We start from the raw sequence: 18,225 nt of genomic DNA, 5'->3' as shown, positions 1-18,225 counted from the left end.
TCGCAGCAATGCAGGCTGCTATTCTCCCATGGAGACGATCGTAGAGATGCTGGATGTAGTCCTGTGGAACGGCTTGCCATGCCATTTCCACCTGGCGCCTCAGTTGGACCAGCGTTCGTGCTGGACGTGCAGACCGCGTGAGACGACGCTTCATCCAGTCCCAAACATGCTCAATGGGGGACAGATCCGGAGATCTTGCTGGCCAGGGTAGTTGACTTACACCTTCTAGAGCACGTTGGGTAGCACGGGATAAATGCGGACGTGCATTGTCCTGTTGGAACAGCAAGTTCCCTTGCCGGTCTAGGAATGGTAGAACGATGGGTTCGATGACGGTTTGGATGTACCGTGCACTATTCAGTGTCCCCTCGACGATCACCAGTGGTGTACGGCCAGTGTAGGAGATCGCTCCCCACACCATGATGCCGGGTGTTGGCCCTGTGTGCCTCGGTCGTATGCAGTCCTGATTGTGGCGCTCACCTGCACGGCGCCAAACACGCATACGACCATCATTGGCACCAAGGCAGAAGCGAATCTCATCGCTGAAGACGACATGTCTCCATTCGTCCCTCCATTCACGCCTGTCGCGACACCACTGGAGGCGGGCTGCACGATGTTGGGGCGTGAGCGGAAGACGGCCTAACGGTGTGCGGGACCGTAGCCCAGCTTCATGGAGACGGTTGCGAATGGTCCTCGCCGATACCCCAGGAGCAACAGTGTCCCTAATTTGCTGGGAAGTGGCGGTGCGGTCCCCTAAGGCACTGCGTAGGATCCTACGGTCTTGGCGTGCATCCGTGCGTCGCTGCGGTCCGGTCCCAAGTCGACGGGCACGTGCACCTTCCGCCGACCACTGGCGACAACATCGATGTACTGTGGAGACCTCACGCCCCACGTGTTGAGCAATTCGGCGGTACGTCCACCCGGCCTCCCGCATGCCCACTATACGCCCTCGCTCAAAGTCCGTCAACTGCACATACGGTTCACGTCCACGCTGTCGCGGCATGCTACCAGTGTTAAAGACTGCGATGGAGCTCCGTATGCCACGGCAAACTGGCTGACACTGACGGCGGCGGTGCACAAATGCTGCGCAGCTAGCGCCATTCGACGGCCAACACCGCGGTTCCTGGTGTGTCCGCTGTGCCGTGCGTGTGATCATTGCTTGTACAGCCCTCTCGCAGTGTCCGGAGCAAGTATGGTGGGTCTGACACACCAGTGTCAATGTGTTCTTTTTTCCATTTCCAGGAGTGTATTTTCCATCCTGGATGCACCAGCTGGTGTGACAGAGAGATCATTCTCCACCTCTGCCACACTCACTCACGTAGCATTACCTCTGGTGTTGAGAGGCGACACAGTCAGTGGCCAGTACCACAACTGAGAGATTCCTGTTAGTGGTGTCATTGTTTTTAACCTACTATGAAGTAATTTATATGTTGTTGGTGGTGGTTAGCAGCACAAGTAGGTTCAGGTGATCGTTTACGTCGTAAATTTAACGATGTCGTGGGTGTGGGTTTCTACGTATTTGGATTTTCCGCCGTTATTTACAAGTCCACCGTACACCTGTAGGATCAGTCTCCTCTATGGGGGTCTTACAACGATGTCTTTGATGTTTTAAGACACTAATAATTGTGGGATAATTTTGTTGCGTGAAATGTTATCTTGGCACATAGCAAGAGCATATTTGTAGCAATTTGCTAATTATTTAACTTGGATAGCAGCTTATTTGTTAGAATATCACTCTGTGCTAATTGTATGTCATGGGATATCGGTGAATTTGTTTAAAGTATTACACTGTAGATATTGTTTAATATTTAAAGTCTGGTGTTCATGTGTGTCTTAGGATGATGATTACGGAAAGCTGGAGAAAATGGATGACGTCTCAACAAATTACCCCATAACTGTAATTAGCAGTGAATTATACATTCGAGTACGCAGGCTTCAGATATTAATAATGCAGTGACAACTTCCTTATAGTGTAATGTAGACTTGGTGTATGGTAATTACTCAGTATCGTAATTGTGCAACATTACAAGTGTCGCATTTACGTGAGTGTTTGGATTATGATACTGGAAAGTTTGGTGTTTGGGAGAAATCGACTAGAAATGCAACAGATTGCTATAAAATTGTAAACAGCGATGGAAGGCGGTCACACTTAGGTGTGTTTACAGAATATGCGATGAGGTAATTGAATTAGAGTAATGCAGCCAATAGGGCAATGCAACTCTTCGAATATTTGCCGTTTGGTAGTCACTGTAATGTCAAAGTATCTTACGTAATTTTGGATAATAAGTTAGGATAATATTTACCGACACATTTAAGTGATCCTTTCAATATGGAGCACAGAGCTCGAATGACGACACTCAGTTCGCCTTGAAAGAGGAAGAGGAGATGGGGGACTTGTTTTTCCACCATTTTTATGCACTGCTATTGGCCTCGATCAATGCAGGGTGGGTGACCTTCATTGTGGTTCATGTTCCGGCGCAGTGGATGTGTCATCTTCATTTTTCATCAATTTTTTTAGCCACACAAATGCCCTAGAGGCGTGAAAGATGGAAGGAGGGCTTACCCCGACGCGCGACTGGTATCAGGTTACATCCTAATCTCAATATACCACTCGCAATTGCCCGAGTGGTGTATCAGGCTACAAAATGACGCGGAAAATACCCTACTACACAACTATTAGGATGGGCCTCCTACATTTGTTTTGAAGTAAGTGAAAATGAAATAGCAGCAGAGCTAAAATCACTCATGTGAGCTCCTGGTCAATAATAAGGAACAGTTACTCAAAACAAAAGAAAACAAAGAGAAGGAACGTTATTTAACACCACAGTGATAACAATTAAATGTCGCTGCCAGGGGTGGTGTGATGTATTACACCTGACACCGCCGACTATAGCCTCCAGCCTGATTTCCGCTGTTATTACACGTCTGTTCGTCAGAGTCAGTGCAGCAATCCCACGAATTCCTTACATTGTTGTCCTTCTGGGACCTGGGCCTACTCTTTTTGCCACACTCTTTTCCTGAGTACGTCTCGTCACCACTCGTTCTGAAATCTGAGCGATCGGTCGGTATGATGCTGCCCCGTCCCTCATACCAATGATTCTACCTTTCTCAAAGTCCAAAAGACTAGGACAAGCAGCATGTCCGCTTTGTCTCTTCTAGGCACGCTGCGTTGTAGGCTCCTTCTGAAAAAACTCATCTAACATTCATATCAGCGCACACTCCGCTGCAGAGTGAAAATCTCATTCTGGAAACATCCCCCATGCTGTGGCTAAGCCATGTCTCCGCAGTATCCTTTCTTTCAGCAGTGCTAGTTCTGCAAGGTTCGCAGGAGATCTTCTGCGAAGTTTGGAAGATAGGAGGCGAGGTACTGGCAGAAGTAAAGCTGTGAGGACGGGGCGTGAGACGTGCTTGGGTAGCTCAGATAGCCGGCCCGGTAGCTCAGCGTGTTCGGTCAGAGAGCTGGTTGGCCTCTGTAATAAAATACTGAGTGGAAGGATCTACAAACGAACTTGACCGGATGTCATGTGACGTCCGCAACGACCAAACACACACACAAAAAAGAGATGGTAGAGCACTTGCCCGCGAAAGACAAAGGTCCCGAGTTCGAGTCTCGCTCCGGCACACAGTTTTAATCTGCCAGGAAGTTTCATAACAGCGCACACTCCGCTGCAGAGTGAAAATCTCATTCTCGAATCATCTAACATTACACGCAGAGCAACCGTCACGCACCTAAACCATTAATCATTTGTAAGAATGTTTTCGTTTCTGTACTGGAAGTACTGAAAATAAGCTCGCATAAGGATTAACGGTTTATCAACGTATTCCACATGTTTGGAAAAACACTGGAGTGTCAGTCTTGTAGCCCTCAATGAAGATATCAAAGGAGTCACGTTTTCAGTTGCCGTCACTGCGTATTTATGCATTTACATCTAGGTACCCTTGATTACTGAGCACTCTTTCCGGAGATGTTACGGAAAATAATTTCCTCATGATATCAATATTCATCGGTAAAAGTTTTGAAAACGGACGAATGGCGTGCTAATCTCATATCCACATGAATTCCAAAAGAAATTCGTTGGAATTCGATAACTCGATAAATAGTACAATTCTCAAGGCTGTCAATTCAACTAAGTACCTGGGTGTTAAAATTACGAACAACTTCAGTTGGAAAGACCACATAGATAATATTGAGGGGAAGGCGAGCCAAAGGTTGCGTTTCATTGGCAGGACACTTAGAAGCTGCAACAAGTCCACTAAAGAGACAGCTTACACTACACTCGTTCGTCCTCTGTTAGAATATTGCTGCGCGGTGTAGAATCCTTACCAGGTGGGATTGACGGAGGACATCGAAAGGGTGCAAAAAAGGGCAGCTAGTTTTGTATTATCACGTAAAAGGGAGAGAGTGTGGCAGATATGATACGCGAGTTGGGATGGAAGTCATTAAAGCAAAGACGCTTTTCGTCACGGCGAGATCTATTTACGAAATTTAAGTCACCAACTTTCTCTTCCGAATGCGAAAATATTTTGTTGAGCCCAACCTACATAGGTAGGAATGATCATCAAAATAAAATAAGAGAAATCAGAGCTCGAACAGAAAGGTTTAGGTGTTCGTTTTTCCCGCGCGCTGTTCGGGAGTGGAATGGTAGAGAGATAGTATGGTTGTGGTTCGATGAACCCTCTGCCAAGCACTTAAATATGAATTGCAGAGTAATCATGTAGATCTAGATGTAGATTAGTGAAGACAGGAATTTCTTTTATTTTCTTTTGCGGATGGAAGAAAACGGTCCACGAGCGAGTTAACACGATGCAGTTGGCGAACTTGGCTGGTAAGGCCGGCCGGTGCTCCGCGCTCGGCATGCAGTGGGCGAGGAATGTGCCCTGCGGACGCTTACGACTGCGTCAAATGTCAGTCATGCGAGCGCTATATCGGGCGCAACACGCTGTGCCACGGGTACAATACAGTGCATTGCAGAGCGCGTGCTGAGTTACTGCCGCTTATTTCGACGGCGGTCATAAAATTAGAGTGTTTAAGTAACCACGTGCGCGCAACCGAACGGCCCCAGTAGTTGAGTGCGACAGAACGCTGCACCATCGCCACCGGACATCATGGTACGTCTGACGATGAGTACCGTACAACGGATTCTCGTGCATGCTGACGCGATTTCAGGGAACTGTGCGCTCCACAGTGTGTGTGTATATCCGTGGCGTTTCTACTCAGTCTGATTAAAATTATTGTATGTGTGCGACCACATCAAATTTTATTGTACTCAAGCTTGCTCGGCAATAACGCAGCATTATGACGGATACGGTGTGGTTCGGAGGCTAATTGGATAAGTATCATACGACGATTCTTGAAGTAAATACTCTGTTAATAGTAGGATTGGTTTGAGTACTGTGCTGCTTTTCTTCATATCGTAATGTTGAACTGAAACAAGGAAATGAATGACGCATTTAAATTCCTTCATCATCCGCTGTACTAGTAGGCATATACAAGACGTTGTTCAGGGATAGCTTCTGAACATTTTGAGGTAAGAGACTGTAACACCTCCGTTTTTATCCCGACCTGATCTGATCGAATAGCAGCCCAATATTTATTGTTAACATGACCGTGAACCTAATGGGGCTGGTAATCGGAATTGACTGCTACGGAAGTTTCCAGTTCGTCCTGTTCAATACTATAACACTGAATGTATGGTAATAAGGAACACCAACACAGTTTTACTAATTACGAACTTATATTCTTCTCAAAACACAATAAGGAGACAGCCACTGCCTTCGTCACACATATCTAATTACGGCTAATCTCAGCACAGGCTTTCTTCATTTACCATTATCGTCACACGCTAATCCACCACTGCATCCAACACTGCAATCCAAGGTTAGGCCGGCGCGGTAGACGCGAAACTAAATATCGGCACTAGTAACGTCACTGAACACTTTTATAAAGATACTTCACCACTTTCCCGGTATTTATTTATTATTTAGGGGTCTAACCACGGCGATGGTGACACCCTTCTCGGTTAAAAACCCTGTATTCCAATAATGGCCTCCACACACACGCACACACACACACACACACGCACACCATTCCCGCCAACCACTCTGGCGCATCTCGACACTCGCTCTCGCAACACGTCACAATCGATTGTTCGCCCTATCGACCTGTGCCGAGAGCAAAGTGTCGGTTAGACCGTCAGTGAGAGAGCACTTCGATTTCCTGCTGCTAATAAGGCGAGTACACCGTTCGCTTGTTACACATTTTTACGAGCTTCAAACAGGTACAACTTATTTTCAGTTATCTGGGTAGTTACTATTTTATTTTTGTAATTTCTTGCGTGTTTGAGTGCCTACTAGACACAACCGTTTATTTTAATAACAGTGTAGTGTACAGTATCGCCGTTGCTATCGACCCTTGTATCGTACAGGCTTTTGTTTGTTTGGTTAGAACAGCTCAGTGTCGGTTAGACCGTCAGTGAGAGAGCACTTCGATTTCCTGCTGCTAATAAGGCGAGTACATCGTTCGCTTGTAGGGTAAACATAGCCATGTGTAGGGACTGTGGTTGTTGTGAGCGGACGCAAGGAGAATTGGCCACTCTTCGGGGGCAGGTGGAGGCTTTGTCTGTTAGGCTCATCGAGCTCGAGGCGCAGGCGTCGGCTCGTAGTGGCGTTGGGGCAACTGTGGTGAGACCTATGCCTACTTCGGTGGCCTTGGAATCGCATGGAACCCCTGATGTCGCTGCGTCTTCCGGCAGTGAGCATCTTACCGGTCAGCCATCACTCCAGGGTGAATGGCGGACAGTGGTGGGCTCGCGCGTGCCTGGCCGAAAGGCAAAGGTGGGATCTGGCCGCGTGGCAGCTGCCTTACCCCTTTCCAACAGGTACGGGGTGCTTCCTAGTGGTGATGACATCGTTTCCGAGCCACCACAGGATGCCTCGCCTGTTGGGCCAGTGGCCGATTCTCCGGCAAGGTCCCGACAGTCACAGAGGGCGGGCCTATTAGTTATAGGGAGCTCCAACGTTAGGCGGGTTATGGAGCCCCTTAGGAAAATAGCGGGTAGGTCGGGGAAGAATGCCAGTGTGCACTCGGTGTGCTTGCCGGGGGGTCTCGTCCGTAATGTGGAGGAGGCCCTTCCGGCAGCTATTGAACGCACTGGGTGTGACCGGCTGCAGATAGTAGCACATGTCGGAACGAATGACGCCTGCCGCTTGGGTTCTGAGGCCATCCTTGGTTCCTTCCGGCGGCTGGCTGATTTGGTGAAGACAACCAGCATCGCACGCGGAGTGCAAGCTGAGCTTAATATCTGCAGCATAGTGCCCAGAGTCGATCGCGGTCCTCTGGTTTGGAGCCGTGTGGAGGGTCTAAACCAGAGGCTCAGACGACTCTGCGACTATAATGGTTGCAAATTCATCGACCTCCGTTATTGGGTGGAGAACTGTAGGGCCCCCCTAGACAGGTCAGGCGTGCACTACACACCGGAAGCAGCTACTAGGGTAGCAGAGTACGTGTGGCGTGCACACGGGGGTTTTTTAGGTTAGAGGGACCCCCCCTTGGGTGAAACGATAAAATACCTGACGGCTTACCAGAGAGGACATTATCATCGTTGATAAAGAACGTCCGTCCTCAGAGACCAAAAACAGGAAAAGTCAACGTAATATTGGTAAACTGCAGGAGTATCCAGGGCAAGGTTCCTGAATTAGTATCTCTTATTGAAGGAAATAGTGCGCATATAGTATTAGGAACGGAAAGTTGGTTAAAACCGGAAGTGAACAGTAACGAAATCCTAGACACAGAATGGAATATATACCGCAAGGATAGGATAAACGCCAATGGTGGAGGAGTATTTATAGCAGTAAAGAATTCAATAATATCCAGTGAAGTTATTAGCGAATGCGAATGTGAAATAATCTGGGTTAAGTTAAGTATCAAAGGTGGGTCAGATATGATAGTCGGATGCTTCTATAGACCACCTGCATCAGCAACCGTAGTAGTTGAGCGCCTCAGAGAGAACCTGCAGAACGTCGTGAAGAAGTTTCGTGATCATACTATTGTAATAGGGGGAGACTTCAATCTACCAGGTATAGAATGGGATAGTCACACAATCAGAACTGGAGCCAGGGACAGAGACTCTTGTGACATTATCCTGACTGCCTTGTCCGAGAATTACTTCGAGCAGATAGTTAGAGAACCAACTCGTGAAGCTAACGTTTTAGACCTCATAGCAACAAATAGACCGGAACTTTTCGACTCCGTGAATGTAGAAGAGGGTATCAGTGATCATAAGTCAGTGGTTGCATCAATGACTACAAGTGTAATAAGAAATGCCAAGAAAGGAAGGAAAATATATTTGCTTAACAAGAGTGATAGGGCACAAATCGCAGAATATCTGAGTGACCACCATCAAACGTTCATTTCGGAGGAAGAGGATGTGGAACAAAAATGGAAAAAATTCAGAAACATCGTCCAGTACGCCTTAGATAAGTTCGTACCGACTAAGGTCCAAAGCGAGGGGAAAGATCCACCGTGGTATAACAATCATGTACGAAAGGTACTACGGAAACAAAGAAAGCTTCATCATAGGTTTAAGAGTAGTCGAATCATAGCTGATAAGGAAAAGCTGAACGAAGCGAAAAAGAGCGTAAAGAGAGCAATGAGAGAAGCATTCAACGAATTCGAACATAAAACATTGGCAAACAATCTAAACAAGAACCCTAAAAAGTTTTGGTCATATGTAAAATCGGTAAGCGGATCTAAATCCCCTATTCAGTCACTCGTTGACCACGATGGCACCGAAACAGAGGACGACCGAAGAAAGGCAGAAATACTGAATTCAGTGTTCCGAAACTGTTTCACTGCGGAAAATCGTAACACGGTCCCTGACTTCAGCCGTCGCACGGACGCCAAAATGGAAAATATTGAAATAAACGATATCGGAATTGAAAAACAACTGCTATCACTTAGTAGCGGAAAAGCATCCGGACCAGACGAGATACCCTTAAGATTCTACAGTGATTATGCTAAAGAACTTGCCCCCTTTCTATCAGCAATTTATCGTAGATCGCTGGAAGAACGTAAAGTACCTAGCGACTGGAAGAAAGCGCAGGTCGTTCCCATTTTCAAGAAGGGTCATAAATCAGATGCGAATAATTATAGGCCTATTTCGCTTACGTCAATCTGTTGTAGAATAATGGAACATGTTTTGTGTTCTCGTATTATGACGTTCTTAGATAATACAAATCTCCTTCATCATAACCAACATGGATTCCGCAAACAGAGATCATGTGAAACTCAGCTCGCCCTATTTGCCCAAGAAATTCACAGTGCCGTAGACACTGGCGAGCAGATTGATGCCGTATTCCTGGACTTCAGGAAGGCATTTGATACGGTTCCGCACTTGCGTTTAGTGAAAAAAATACGAGCTTACGGAATATCGGACCAGGTTTGTGATTGGATTCAGGATTTCCTAGAAGAAAGAACACAACATGTCATTCTTAACGGTTCAAAATCTGCAGATGTAGAGGTAATTTCGGGAGTACCGCAGGGAAGCGTGATAGGACCTTTATTGTTTACAATATACATAAATGACATAGTTGACAACATCGGTAGCTCCGTGAGGCTATTTGCAGATGACACGGTTGTCTATAAGAAAGTAGCAACATCAGAAGACTCGTACGTACTCCAGGAGGACCTGCAGAGGATTAATGCATGGTGCGACAGCTGGCAGCTTTCCCTAAACGTAGATAAATGTTATATAATGCGCATACATAGGGGCAGAAATCCATTCCAGTACGATTATGCCATAGGTGGTAAATCATTGGAAGCGGTAACGACCGTAAAATACTTAGGAGTTACTATCCGGAGCGATCTGAAGTGGAATGATCACATAAAACAAATAGTGGGAAAAGCAGGCGCCAGGTTGAGATTCATAGGAAGAATTCTAAGAAAATGTGACTCATCGACGAAAGAAGTAGCTTACAAAACGCTTGTTCGTCCGATTCTTGAGTATTGCTCATCAGTATGGGACCCTTACCAGGTTGGATTAATAGAAGAGATAGACATGATCCAGCGAAAAGCAGCGCGATTCGTCATGGGGACATTTAGTCAGCGCGAGAGCGTTACGGAGATGCTGAACAAGCTCCAGTGGCGGACACTTCAAGAAAGGCGTTACGCAATACGGAGAGGTTTATTATCGAAATTACGAGAGAGCACATTCCGGGAAGAGATGGGCAACATATTACTACCGCCCACATATATCTCGCGTAATGATCACAACGAAAAGATCCGAGAAATTAGAGCAAATACGGGGACTTACAAGCAGTCGTTCTTTCCACGCACAATTCGTGAATGGAACAGGGAAGGGGGGATCAGATAGTGGTACAATAAGTACCCTCCGCCACACACCGTAAGGTGGCTCGCGGAGTATAGATGTAGATGTAGATGTAGATAGTAAGGGCCTACGGACCCCTTACAAGACCCACCGTCTCCAGCGGCTCGGTAAACAGTTAAAACAGTGCGTTATAGTGAAAATGTCGACAGTATGCGGTGTGTCCTGTTTCCATTCGCTCGCGCTTCCAGCTGTTGACAACAGTAGTAGACGTTTTACTCTTCGCCTTCAAACGTGCATTCGGTACTGCTCGGTTCTGTCTTGGCTTTGTTTTTACAACAATGTTAGTTGTACGTTAATATATACAGCTGTGTGGACTTTGTCGATATGCGCCTCGGGTGTAGGTTCGATGAAAACAATGGAACAGCGCCGCGATGACGCTATGTTCAACTGTCCGCGCGTCGAGGCAGCCATATTGCAGTTCAGTGTTTCCGCACTCGGAGCGACTCACAGGCAACTCTTTGCCGATGTGTGTGTGTTGCTAGCGGGTCGCACCGAATCACTTCCTGTGTAGCTAAACAATGCTCCCCAGACAGCGCGCCTACTGAGTAATTACCCAGTCGTTCGCTTAAACGCGTTGGCAAACGGTTGCCAGAGATTCGGCGCCCGTGTTGCTAAGCGATCCGAGATGCGTCGTGTCCTCGAAAACAGTTGAGTTTGGTTTAGAGAATGCGATTTTCACTCTACAGCGGAGTGTGCGCTGATATGAAACTTCCTGGCAGATTAAAACTGTGTGTCGGACCGAGACTCGAACTCGGGACCTTTGCCTTTCGCAGGCAAGTGCTCTACCAACCGAGCTACCCAAGCACGACTCACGACCCGTCCACACAGTTTTAATTCAGCCAGTACCTCGTCTGCCACCTTCCAAACTTCGCAGAAGCTCTTCTACATACCAGTTGAGTATTGGTTTACTTTAAAGGTCAACAAGAAGATTGTGAACATTACGTTTGTACGAAAAATCGAAAAACATTCCGTAATATACAACTAGAAGCTCCCAGGCTACTACAGAAGAGATCTGACTGAAAAAGCGGGATGTGAAGTGGGAAAAGAATTTTATATGACGTGTGTAGTATCCTGTACATGAATTGCTTCAAATAAATTTATCGGTATGTCAGTGGCAGCAAATGAACCAAAAAAAAACTGCAAATTGTACCATTAGTGCAAGATGAGTCAAAAAGGAGTTTATCACTTTGGAGTGATGTAGAAATTCATTCAGATAACATACACAATTGGTAATGTGTCATTTTGTAGCAAACAACCTCAACTTTCACGTAAAAGTGGCCCGCCGCTGTGACCGAGCGGTTCTAGGCGCTTCAGTCCGGAACAGCGCTGCTGCTACTATTGCAGGTTCGAATCCTGCTTCGGGCATGGATGTGTGTGATGTCCTTAGGTTAGTTAGGTTTAAGTAGTTCTAAGTTCTAGGGGACTGATAACCACAGCAGTTGAGTCCCATAGTGCTCAGAGCCATTTTTGACTGATGACATCAGATGTTAAGTCCCATAGTGCTTAGAGCCATTTGAATTTGAACGTAAAAGTGTGAGGTCTCATTTTGGTTCGATGTGAGTATCATTTATGATATGGCAAACATTCCACCGATAATCAATTTCTTCCCACAATTGTCGCAGCAAATCCGGCGTAACTTGTGCAGCGGTAGCGTAGATTCGATTTTTCAGGTCGGCTAAATTGTTTGGTAGGGGAGGAATATTCACAAGGTCTTTAATGAAACACCAGAGAAAAAAAATCGACTGTGTCATGTCTGGGGAGCGAGATGGCCGTGCGACTGGCCCTTCACAGTCAATACACCGACCTGGGAAGGGATTACCGAAAAATGGTTCAAATGGCTCTGAGCACTATGGGGCTTAACTTCTGAGGTCATCAGTCCCCTAGAACATAGACCTACTTGAACCTAACTAACCTAAGGACATCACATACAGCCATGCCCGAGGCAGTATTCGAACCTGCGACCATAGCGGTCACGCGGTTCCAGACTGAAGCGCCTAGAACCGCTCGGCCACACCGGCCGGCTGAAGGGATTACCGAGGAAATTTTGATCCTCCTTGAGGAAGTGAGGTGTAGCGCCGTCTTGCTGGTGGTAGTAAACTATCACATCTCGGTCATCTTCATCGATCTGAGGAATTAAAAAATTTTGAAGCCTATAGAAATAGAGAAATGAAAAAACGATCGGATGGCATTGTTGGCCGAGAGGCCCCTTTCAGGGGAGTTCGGCCTCCGTATTGCAAGTCCTTTTTAGTTGACGCCACTTTGAGGACTTGCGTGTCAATGATGATGAAGGACACACAACACCCAGTCCCCTGCCGGGAATCGAACCCGGCTCCTGCGTGGTAGGCGGTAAAGCTACCGCTACGCTACGGAGGCGGACAGAGATAATCAATAGCAGGGACAGTTTTTTCCACGAAGAAGAAAGAGCCAGTGTAACTGTCCACTACACTGGCGCTCCTGGTGGCGGAATGGGGTACTGATGCACTACATGATTTAAACTTAAATTTTTTTTGCTGCAAAATGACACATCTACCAGTTCTGTAAGTTGTCTCAATAAATTTCTATATCATGTCAAAGTTGTACAGTCCTTTCTGACTCACCCTGTATTCTCTTGTGTGACTTGCGTGACAGCCTTTTTCGTACCGTAAAATTAAATTCTCGAGCGGAAGAGATCTCCGATACTTGTAAATACAATTGTGCTCATATACAAATGATATAGCGAGCACAAACCACCATCGACAAATTTCCGTGTATGTAAAACTCAAGATACATTATCTGGGTTTTCAAAATAAAAGTAACCATGTGCTATGGCGGAAGAAATTAACTGCGCCAAATGACCGTAGCACTGTTTAGTCGTTCTATAAACAGCTACGAATTTCGATTCTGCCTGTCTACTTGACTGCTAGATACAGCCTATAGTTTGTTTGTTTCGATGTACGTATCAATCCAGAACTCCCTTCGTTTTCTTAATCGTGTGTAGTAATTAATACAGAAGCGTATCTCCCTCTGAGCCTGAATCTGTGCTCGACATGCAGAGTGTAGCCAAAAGAATCTCGGGTACGACAAACAATACTCCCTGTCTTCCACGCTCTTCCACACGGCAAGTGAAAGTTCTCGTTTCAGAGCTAGTCCATGCGCGGAACAGCGTTACCAGCTAGTCAGCAACCAGTTGCCGATACTGGTAAATCGCCTGCCCGTTGCGTTCCTTTTCAGTTGCTCCGCGTGCGTCGTTAGAGTTGTCGCATTACTCTGTGTTGTGTGGTGCACGTTTTGGCTGTTGCATATAGCTGGTCTCTTCACTTTTACGAAGGTTCTCTCGCAGAAACAAGGTTGACTGTAGTACCAAACCGAAAAAACTTATAACTACGTTGTCACTCCGTAACGAGTCGCCCGAGATCACAAGAAAAGATCACCAACCTAACCTCGTATTTTAAGGAGGAAAAAGCAACCGATACCACGCGAACATTTGGGCCGTAATTCTGACAGAACGCAGTTACGACCTTCTGAAAGTACAGCCTTTAAACATGCGCATGCGCAACTTGTCACTCGTTCAGTCCCGTTGCAGCCACTTAATGCCGGTCGCCAAGTACTGTGCAGTGGAGTAAGAGGTTTGTGAAATACTGTTTTGACATTCGTAACATACTTTTTTCAGTGTGTCAACAGCAACGGGCGCAGTTTCTAACCTGCAGCTGGTGCCAGAGATCTTTTGGCTTTGAACGTTTAGATGCTGCGATTCACAACTGCAGTATGACTGAATGAAACGAATGAGTGCTTCATTAAAGACGCAGTGCAGCGCCATTTAATTATTAACATCACTGCTGTGCGTTATTTTCTTTGTATTTTAAAGCTGGCACGTTAAAGTGGATTGCATTTGCAGGAGATGTGCTATTATTCAATACGTTGACGTGATTAAATTGTAAGTCGAAAATCGTTAACTTTACTTCATAATAATTCTTCAGTTTCTTGGGTTGCTTCATTTTGATTTTGAGGCATACACGTAGCTGCAGAATATCAATATGAGAATCATCATCATCATTTCCTTAGGACTTTTGTCCCACTGAGAAGGACTTTGAGGTTTCATAGGATGGCCTTCGGCTGTGTGTCTGAGAAGGACTTTGAGGTTTTTATTCTATTGAGGTTATAAGATCTTAACCTAAAAATCAACAAGATGTTAATTTATTTTAATTCATTAAAAAAAAAAAATTTCACGAGCGGTCTGGCGCGACCAATAACCACCACAATCAAACTTTAAAGATAAATAATTTAATTTAAAGATGAGAAATTAATGAAGAACAACTATAATACAGCGAGAACAAGTACACAACCCGCCCACCTCCCCAGGGGACGTAACCCCTGCAACCCTCACGACAAAAAACGACCGAAAATCAATTAATCTGCAACACGGGTATCGTAAGACTAGGACCCGTGTTGTGTTGCAGTCCCGCCTGCTGGGCGCACGGTGACTCCAAGCCGCGAGCAGCGCGGCGGAAGTCCTTATCACCACTGACAAGAACCGGATGTAGTTCTCAGCTCTGCAGCAATCTCCCAGCGCCAAAACTCCATAAGAATAACATTGACGGAAGTGAATTATTCTGCAACACGGATCAAGTAAATATACGGCACGCTGAAAATTTCCAAGTCCGAATGAAGGTCACGCACAGAGAGACGCGTACAGCGCCAGAGACTAAGTCCCAATCAAGGTCACGCGCTTTAACACGCGTACACCAACCAACAACGTATTCTACAAATGCAGTAGCGTCAAGTAACAACGTATTCTACAAATGCAGTAGCGTCAAGCCTTGTTGCGAGATTTGGCGATGTTAGAGGGTGGCCAGATGCCCTTTCTGGCGCCACCCTGTACCCCTTGGGGTGGAATTAGCGTACCCCAGCTGCCTGCGTCTAGCATAAGCCATGAAATGGTGCGAGTCGTGTAACTGAGGCGGGACGTGGGGACCAGCCCAGTATTCAGCTAGTGGGATGTGGAAAACCGCCTAAAAACCACGTCCAAGTCGTTAGTCCGCCAGGCGGATTCGACCCGGGGCCGCCGCGCCTACTCGAGTCCATGAAGCAGCGCGTTAGCGCTCTTGGCTAACCTGGCGGGTAGAATACCAATATGAGAATGTTGAACATGTATGTGCTGAGGTTGACATACTAAATACATTAATTATTACTTTTGGCATAGAATAGAATGTCCTGGAACAAGATTTCAAACAATGTTGGGCAAATATGTCCATCTCCCTTCTCCTACTTCTTCACCTTCAAGATCCCATGAATAGGAGGACTCTGGTCGTGGCTCCGCCGTACAGTACTTCGCACACTCTGACATTAGGTGGCTGCCGTGGGGAAAAGCGAGTGATAAACCGTATGCGCGAAAATTTAAAAGCTGTACTTCCAGAAGGTCTTAACTACGTAATATCAGAATTATGACCCAGACTTCCGCACGAGACCGATTGCTGGGGCTGAAATCTTTCAAATTTCCTTTTTTCTCCTTAAAACATGAGGTCAATTTGGTGACGGTTCTTGTCAGGAAATATCCCCGAGCAACCTCTAATGGTTTGTCAGTACAGTTCTGGTTCATTCTGTATTCATGTACTGCTGTGGTGTGTCGCGGCTTTTTGTCCTTTTGGCTGTGGCGACCTATCCGCTACGCTCTTCGTGTTAGGACGCCTATTCGATTTCGTGTTGGTAACTCGGGAGTCACCTGGCCAGAACCCACGTAGTTCCTGCTTCCGCACTTCACTGAGTCTCACCAGCCCATATCTTATCTATTCATTTCTCTTTTCAGATTGTCTACCTGCCTACTCGGTTAAGAGATCTAACGTTCCTTTCATCCAAAGCTAGATTTTTTATTTTTTATAAAAAAAATGATAAGTAGTCCCCGTCCGGATATCAAAATAGAGGACTATTTTCTCTCCGGAAAACACTGGAGGACGACATTATCATAAAACCAAAGTTGTATATCCTCGAGAAGTATACTGGGTGTTGTCTTGCTTTTAGCAGTCCGCAGTACCAACATAGCAAGACAACGTTAGCTGATAATACATGGCCAGATCAGTCAGTCGGCCAGACTGTTGCGCTGTTAACTACAGAAAATGTCGGTACCCCTGTTCAAGAATCATTTCTTAGGCTCTTGTCTGACACTGCTTTGATGAGGTTGCACCTACGGTACGGCAGGCTATCTGTGAATCGTTTAGTCACTCAGGCCAACCCATCGCAGCACACTCCACGGTTCACGGGCAGTTTTACGGCACAATTTGACTGAGAGAAGAGATACCATGATAGGCCACGTCTTGAAGCATCAAGGAATAGTTAGGTCAGTAATGGAGAGAATTGTGTGACGTTGAAAAAATGTAGACATAGAGTACGAACTGATAACAAAAATCATACAAGTACTGAAGTAGATGTAGGTTGCAGTATTAATCCAGAGGAGAAGAGACTTGCAAAGGCTAGAGTAGCGTGAACAGCTGCATAGAAACGGACTTGAGACCACATACAAACAACAATGGTAACAACAACAAGAACAACAACAGTAGCAACTACATCGCTTTTTCCACCTTTGACAGTGATATACGTTTGAGATGAATGCCAATTTGAAAAAGTGGATCAGAATCCAAGGCAAACAGTAGATTCCTTTGTTACTGGCTGGTTAAGCCAGTCCAAAGTTCGAAGGGAAGTAACTGGCTACCGCGTTTGGTAGGATTAAGCCTTGTGAAACACTGCAGTGTTCAAAACGACCTTAGACCTGAGCACAGCGTTGCAAGACTCTGAACACACGCTGTTCGGCGATTGCTGTTATTTTCTTCTAGTCTTTGTAGACGGGCCTCCGAAGATAACGTTTTACACAAGAACACTGTGTACTCATACGGTCCCGTTTCTACGTTACTAGGAAATCAAAGCGACTCAAATTTTGGACGAGGACACTAATAGTGACTTACTACATATTTCTGCAGGACAGTAAGTTTTCAAAATTCAGTACTTACAGGGGATAGGGAAAATAATGTGAACACCTATACTTGGGAATGGTTAATTAATAAAGGATTGGGCCCCCATAATGCAGCTGCGATTCTTCTTGGAATACTGGCATACAATGATTGTATAGTCACCAGTGGCATGTTATGCCACTCTTCGATCAGAACTTCTTCTAACTCCTGTAGTGACGATGGAGGCGGATATCTGCTCTGGAGTCTGCGCTCCACTACCGCCCACAAGTGTTCCATAATGATCAAGCCCGGGGACTGTGCCGGCCAGGGAAGACTCTGCAGTTCAGTTGCATGCTCCTCACACCACGATTTTTGTCCTGTGCGAAGGGGTGTATTATCTTAGTGAAATATGGCATAATTCTTGGGGAAGAACATTGGAATCATGATGAATCACGAGGTGCAACTGATTGCCTGAAATGTTCACATAATCCCTGGCTTAACACGGCCTTTGAGATTAATGATGGGAACAGCAGAATACCATGATATGGCTGCCCACACCATCACACTTCCACCTCCATGCTCAACCACAGGAATCAAGCAGCCAGGATTGTACGCTTCTTCTGGTGTTCTCCAGACATAAACCCGGCCCGATGTTGCAAATAAGTAAGACGTAGACTCGTCGGACCATATGACGTGTTTCTACTGATCAACTGTCCAGGATTTATGCTCCTAACACTGTGTTTTACGCTTCTTTGCATTGGTTGTCCTCAGTAAAGATTTTGCTATAGCAGCTCGCCTATGAACATTCGCTTCATGGAGCTCTCGGCGCACAGTGTTGATAGATACGGAGTCTCAGAGATGGACATTGAGCTCTGCAGTCATTTTAGCCGCTGCAGTTTTGTGTTGTTTTGACACAATTCGTGTTT

General features: G+C 46.0%; 1 protein-coding gene across 1 annotated transcript in view; it reads left to right on the top strand.

Annotated features, from left to right (window-relative positions):
* Positions 1-5,048: 5,048 nt before the first annotated feature.
* The window catches only part of LOC126473709 (troponin C, isoallergen Bla g 6.0101-like), a 90,167-nt gene continuing 76,990 nt past the window's right edge, over positions 5,049-18,225 (top strand). The window contains exon 1 of the mRNA XM_050100951.1: positions 5,049-5,106. Coding sequence (XP_049956908.1) covers positions 5,104-5,106 — 3 coding nt within the window. The 5' untranslated portion in view covers positions 5,049-5,103. The remainder of the gene's footprint in view (positions 5,107-18,225) is intronic.

This window comes from Schistocerca serialis, chromosome 4 (assembly GCF_023864345.2).
Source record: "Schistocerca serialis cubense isolate TAMUIC-IGC-003099 chromosome 4, iqSchSeri2.2, whole genome shotgun sequence".
Taxonomy (NCBI): domain Eukaryota; kingdom Metazoa; phylum Arthropoda; class Insecta; order Orthoptera; family Acrididae; genus Schistocerca; species Schistocerca serialis.
This window is presented reverse-complemented; position numbering and strand designations above follow the sequence as displayed.